The following is a 6,765-nucleotide window of genomic DNA, read 5'->3' as shown; positions in this document are numbered from 1 at the left end:
AAAAAAACAAGAATATCTATTTAGTATTGATGTATTCGTGACGAATAAAATAAACTTTATAATTGCTTTAAGTCTTAAGCCCAAATTATGACTGTTCATCAAGTAATATAGAACGGAGCTGTAAGTACCTTAAGGCTGTAAATCTATAAATTTATAGATTTATTATCTATAAAATTTAATCTTATGATAACATTAAATAATATAAACATTATTTAACGGTTATATTATCAAAGTATAATTTATACCTAATAGTGCCCTTTTATTAAAATAAATGTAGTACAATCCTGTATGACTATTTTAATTTTGAAAGGATAATATTTAATACAAATTTATTTTTTCTGTAAAAAATGTTATTTCATGTAAATATCGTGTTTGAAATGTTACATATCAAAAAAATGTCGTCACTACTGAATACACTTTAATGTAGTTTATTAAATATATATAAAAAAACAATCATTTTTATTTAATTATGTTCTGAAGTGTTAAAACGACAAAAATTCATAAGAATCGCAAACTGCGAAATAAATGTCTAATTTTTTAATTATTTATTTCATAAATTAAATTTTATGCTAGTATTATGTAAGATAACCCACTTCATGCAATATGCATTGAAATCCTGATCCTACTAAGTAATTCATTATTTATTATTAGCAATTATCAAAAAATTGTAGATTATTTATCTTAATCATTTCTAAATCATTATCACAACTCTAACTAAAACTTTCAACTAAAAATTATATGAAGTTCCTTACTAACTGACTATAACATAATGGTAAGCACTAAAATTGACTATAAAATTAATTTGCTTTTACTCACTTCTCTTTGTTTTATAAAAATAAATAAATATTTACGTGTTTACAAATTATATTTTCCATTAAAATTCTTTAAAAAGATCTTTTTTTTGTGCAAAATTTAAAATACTACTTATTTGTGTTGGATACATATTATGTACCAGACACATGCTGTAATATACAGAGTGATTGGTCATTTCAAGCCCTATAACTATCCCAGAGTTTAAAATGACCAAAAGCAGAGGCGACTATGAATCTTAATACTATTTTAAGGAATAATATAATTTATGACATTCCAAAGAAATGTTTAAGGAGATGCTCTAAAACTCTAAAGATATACTGTCACCTAGTTCATTGACTTTTCTCCTTTAATATTGTAATATAACTAGATATGGTTAAATAAATTATTGTTGTAGTAAAATTTTATCAATTTAATAGCATATTGTAAAAAAAAATTGTTTAACTTAATAAATATTCATTTTTTCTCAAAACAGTTATACAAAATATATTACTTTTATAAACTATTTAAGAACAATACATCTGTAATTACATTAAAAACATACATTAATTATATATTAAATACAGCTTGTTTTCATATTTTCAAAAATAACCAGTAGAAATTAGAAACATGATAATTCTCTAAACAAATATCAAAATTAAAATAAAGTAACTAAGTTATTATAATTTATTTGTTTATAAACATATCTCTACAAATAACTTGTATGTTTAATTGACAGTTTGTTTTGATCACTCTATTAAAAAGTTTAAAAGAGTCTTTTAATAATCTTTTTTTTTTTTTTTTAATATAAAAAAAGAATATCATATTCAAATCCATATAGTTTTAGGTGTACAAATATATATGTATAAAAGATCTTTCAATATATTTAGTCAGTACCAAAATATTTTTGTCCAAAATGATTTGGTGCAATTGGATACATTTCTGAAGTTAATATAGTCATCTGCAATTAACATAATAAGTTATTAAAAGTATTTCACATTATAAAGATAAGCTCATAGTTGATAATTATTTTATAAACATTTTGTTGGAAAATTTACCATAAATAAATTCATGTGAGAAAGTAATCTTTACTTAAAAGCATTTTGAAAAAAAAAAAGAAAATAATCATTGAAGCAACTATTTTAATTTTAAGATTCTAAATATAAAATAATTTACTACTCAAGTTCAATTATGGCAATAAACATATTATTTCAAGATAGATTAAGACATTTTAAATTATTTATCAATTATCAAACAGTTTTTTGAATTTAGATAAAAATTATAGAATAAATAATAAAAATAAAAAAACTTTAGATATTGACATTTTTTTCAAACTTAAATAGAAGAATTTAAAAATTTTATTTAATGAATTAAGTATTACAACTAAAAAATTATTACTTCTGTAATATCTCTAGTAGCATTTTACAAAATAATTGTAGAGTATACATAATAGTATAATTGTAAATATATAAACAAATTTTTCTACAATGTACTCAACAGTGTATTCAGGGTGTACACATTTCCACCAAGAGGTAAATGTGTATATCGCAAAAATTCATTTACCATTCAAAATAAATAATTTATTTCTCTACTTAGATTTAATTAGTAAAAAATATTATATATTCACTTTTAAGTAATTATTTTTTAGTATAACATAATACCTATGAACAATAAAGTATAATAAAGTAACAAACCTTAACTTTTAGAATTTTTTATTGTGATTTTTAAATTGTAAACAAATAAGTTATTTGGAAAACTATTTTTTTACAAGTCATTAAAATTTATGTAATTATATGAAGAGTGAATGTGTCAAACGTTCTATGTGCCAAAAAATTGAAAAATTGTTTTATTTCTGATTTATGTTCTATGAGCCAAAGGTCACAATCTTGTATGTGTTTTAAGTGTCAATTAAATTTTTTACTTGTACAAAATTGCGTTCACAGATTGTATTTGTTCTGTGAGACATGCCCTTTGTTACCTGTACGTTCTAAGTGCCTTGGACGAATATAATAGTTTGACGATTACAATATTATAATATAGTCCGTTATATTTCAAAATAACTAATACTGGTGTTGTTGTATTCGTTAAGTTTTCTTTTTCATTTGTTTAAATGTATTATTATGGATACTGAAAGTATACATATTTTACGAAGTGGTAAAAAAAGAAGAAATGATCAGACTAAAAAAAGAATTAGTGGAAAATCGTATGCGACCAGGAAAAGCAATAATACAATTCAGGAAAGCCGTCAACTTAGTTGTTATAACTTTGGAATACATCTCGGTGACAGCAATACAGCCTTTATGTATATGTGGGATGAAAGTATTGCTTCTCGTGGAAGCTCAGAAATCGCTTCTTGTCTTTTTAAAGTTATTAACAAAAACGAAAATACGATAAATCGCAAAAAACTAATTATATGGTCAGACAACTGTGCTGGCCAAAATAAAAATAAAACGTTAGTAGTTTTGATGTTATATTTAATAAATATGGGGATATTTGATGAGATTATACAAAAATTTTTGATAAGTGGCCACTCTCTCTTGGCTTGTGATCGTGATTTCGCTATTATCGAAAAGAGACGTAGAGTTTTTCAAAATTTCACTCCTTCTGATTTACAAGAAATGGTTAGAGCAGCGAAGTTGATAAATCCATTTCGAGTTATTCCGATGGACGAAAACAACTTTTTTTCATTTAAAGACATTGCTAACAATTTTTTTAACACAACCAAGTTTCCAATGTTCGATGATTAAAGTTTCATTTTTAACTCCCAAAAAAATCTATTATAAAAAAACATTTTCAGATGAAGAACTTTGGAAAGATTTTAACGTTTTTAAAAGAAATGCTACTATAGACCAACTTAAAAATCAGACATTTATACCTATACCGAAACCCACATTGTCGTCAGAGAAGAAAAAAGATTTGTTGGCCATGATTCCTTTTTTACCTGATAAGCACAGAAACTTCTATAAAAATATAACGTCATGAATTAATTTTTTTTGCTATTTATTATGATGTTGCTATGTTCTAATTATGTTTAATCTAGATTTTTTTTATAATTATTATTAGGTTTGTTAATTTATTTTTCAATTTGTGATACTCAAGAAAGCTACTGTTTTCTTTTCTTGTTACATTTTTATATGAAGAAAAAATTTTATTTTACGTTTTGAGATTTACTGACAATGTCATGTTAGATTAAGAGTATTTTTTATTTAAGTTTGTACATTTATTTTTCAATTTGTGATACTCAAAAAAAGTGTTGATTTTTTTACATATTTTATAAAAATATATATGAAGTCTTAATAAAATAAAGAATGATTTTCTGTTATCTATAATAAAATATTGGTACTTGGAACGATAATATTATCACATTATTTGAAACTTGGAACTTTAATATTATAATACTTGGCACTTGGAACTGTCATTAGCAAATGTTTAATTTATACTAATATGAAATGACAAAATAAAATAATAGAAATTTACGAGGCTATTAATATAGTGTAAATATAGCATAACATGTATTTTTATACAAAATTATAAGAAAATTTTTAATTTGTGATGTTTTTTGTGTTTTCTGAACAAATATTTTTTTGGCACATAGAACGTTTGACACATTCACTCTTCATATATTTATGTATTAATGATATTATCATAGTACTAACACATCTTTTTGGTTAAATAGAGGTGTAAAAAAAAGTATTGTCTAGTAGGGATAAAAATAAAGAAAAATTTTATTAACCTTTCAAATAAAAAACAAATTTATTTAACTATTTAATAATTTTTTATTTTTGTATATACTCTCATAATTACGTCAGTTTTTGTATAGTAAACTATTAATTAATATTCAACCTTTTATTATAAAAACTTTAAAAATGTTACCAAAGGGAATGCTGTAGTAATTGTTTGGGCAGCTACTGGTGTGGTAAATAAGTTTGACAAAATAATATTTTCTTCCAATACACGATGTTCTTTTAATACATTAACTGCTTTCACAACTGTGTTACCAGTACCTAAATAATATGTTCATTTAGATTTATTTTTCTTAATTTAACCAGTTAACTTACTCATAATTGGATACATCAATAACACTTTTCTATCAGCTATATCATGGGGAAATTTAGCATAAACAACACGTGCTTCATGGGTATCAGAATCAGATTCCACCAATATTTTACCAATTCTAATTGAGCGGCAACAATCACGAAGCCCCTTTAAATAAAAATATTACTTAACCACTAGACAAAATTAAAGACTTAAATGCACAATTTTACTTGTTCCATTGCTTCACCACTACGAACAATGCTTACACCACAGTTTCCTCTTTCATATTTAGTACCTTTGTAATAATTACCTGTAGGAGTCATCACAACACAACTACCAAATGGCAATTGATTAAGGCTTTCTTCAATTACCAATCGAATCAGACGATCAGCATAGAATTTGAAATCTGTGCGGCTTGTGTTTCTACAGACCGAATGTACTATTATGATTCTGTGCAGGATTTCAAACACCTAACTCCAACTTACTTGTCCCTAAGTATAGTCTGTAGCTCACGGACCTGGTCGTTAGACCGGAGCAGCTTCAACCTGGGACCAAATTCATAAGCTGGGCAAGATGAATTCAATTTTTCACACTTGGCAGACATATTTGTTGCACACGCAACCATATGAATAAGCAGAAGTTAATTAGAGAATACTATAAAAGTTAGTTTTAGTTATCCGATTAGTAAATAATTAAAGGAATTAGACACACTTGAATGAAATTTAAATGTTGTGTTTACTACAATTGACGTCGTCCACAGAACATAACCTAAAAAAATATTGTTATCAACTAAATAATAGTAATTACAGTTTTGATAACCCAGTCAAATTTAAATTTAACCACAAATTATTTATGACAAAAATTTGATCATATTAAAAAAAAAACGTTTCTGGTTTTTATTATTATAATGCACGTTTAATGATCAAGCATAAATAATAGTCAGTAAAACAATATGTTAAAAAATTAAAAACTTACACTTGAATACACTACTTCTAATTTATGTGAAAAAACAACATTAAAAATGTTTCTTATTATTTTTCACTTTATTGTTAACTTAAATGCATTCAAGCAACTGAATTGAGAAAACTAAACTCACTTGAAAATTCATATAAGCCAAAGTTTCATATAATATAATCGACAGATGTAATTTTTTTTTAATAATAAGTGAACATATTTATGGAATAAAATAATATAACTGTAAAAGTAACTAGAACATATATTTAAATATATTGATTTATTAATTATTAAAGGCCAGCAATTATGCTTCATTGAAGTTTATGTGTTGTATTTTAATTTCCAAGAACTAATATTTGATTTAATGTAGATATTGATTAGGTATACTTATTAAATAAATTAATTTTTTGTATAAATATGATCTGTCGCAAATATCAGCCAATTAACTAATTTAGCACATTATGTCATTATGCATAAAATAGGCAATATTAATCATTAATTATATCTCTTCAACCCCAATTATTAATTTATTATAAAAGATACTTTTATAATGAATGTCAATATATGAATGAAATCAATATTTTTCTTGATAAATTATTTTTAAAAAAATTTATATTTTATTTATATTATTTATGTATTTATAATTTATAGTATTTAAATACAATACTTCTCATTGCAACTAATGATTAACAAGTATTGCAACAATTTAGACGAACAGTTGTTTTTTATACTTTAATATATTCATTTTAAGTATATTTAAAAAAGAGGTTGCGGCATAGTGGAGACATTGCATAGTAGGGTCCAGTATAGATTTAATCTGACAGTGATTAAAATCACTATCATAAGAAACGCTTCGATGCAAATCTGTAGATAGTGTTTAATTTTAAAAAATTGATGGATAATTGCAAAAGCAACATCAACTTCTATTAAAATAAAATACAAAACCCATAATTATCATACAAAAATAGTATATTTTTCAATATGGTA

The 6,765-nt window shown here is 24.1% G+C and overlaps 1 protein-coding gene across 1 annotated transcript; it reads right to left on the bottom strand.

Annotated features, from left to right (window-relative positions):
* Positions 1 to 1,383: 1,383 nt before the first annotated feature.
* On the bottom strand, positions 1,384 to 5,596 carry LOC126903546 (uracil phosphoribosyltransferase homolog). Its single transcript, XM_050681743.1, has 5 exons — positions 5,310 to 5,596; positions 5,055 to 5,247; positions 4,848 to 4,992; positions 4,663 to 4,793; positions 1,384 to 1,750 (listed from the first exon to the last, which is right to left on the bottom strand). Exons 1-5 carry the CDS (start codon positions 5,447 to 5,449, stop codon positions 1,676 to 1,678), a joined length of 684 nt encoding a protein of 227 aa, XP_050537700.1. The 5' UTR covers positions 5,450 to 5,596; the 3' UTR covers positions 1,384 to 1,675.
* Between the last annotated feature and the right edge of the window lie 1,169 nt (positions 5,597 to 6,765).

The sequence above is a fragment of the Daktulosphaira vitifoliae genome, unplaced genomic scaffold (assembly GCF_025091365.1).
Source record: "Daktulosphaira vitifoliae isolate Bord-2020 unplaced genomic scaffold, ASM2509136v1 Scaffold_4, whole genome shotgun sequence".
In the NCBI taxonomy this organism is placed as follows: domain Eukaryota; kingdom Metazoa; phylum Arthropoda; class Insecta; order Hemiptera; family Phylloxeridae; genus Daktulosphaira; species Daktulosphaira vitifoliae.
This window is presented reverse-complemented; position numbering and strand designations above follow the sequence as displayed.

Excerpts from the sequence above, each read along its gene's own strand:
- LOC126903546 (XM_050681743.1), bottom strand. The coding sequence starts at position 5,449 with ATGGTTGCGTGTGCAACAAATATGTCTGCCAAGTGTGAAAAATTGAAT. Across the intron at positions 4,993-5,054 it reads GTGGTGAAGCAATGGAACAA|GGGCTTCGTGATTGTTGCCG; the intron begins GTAAAATTGTGC and ends TTTTATTTAAAG. Across the intron at positions 4,794-4,847 it reads ATTGATGTATCCAATTATGA|GTACTGGTAACACAGTTGTG; the intron begins GTAAGTTAACTG and ends CATATTATTTAG.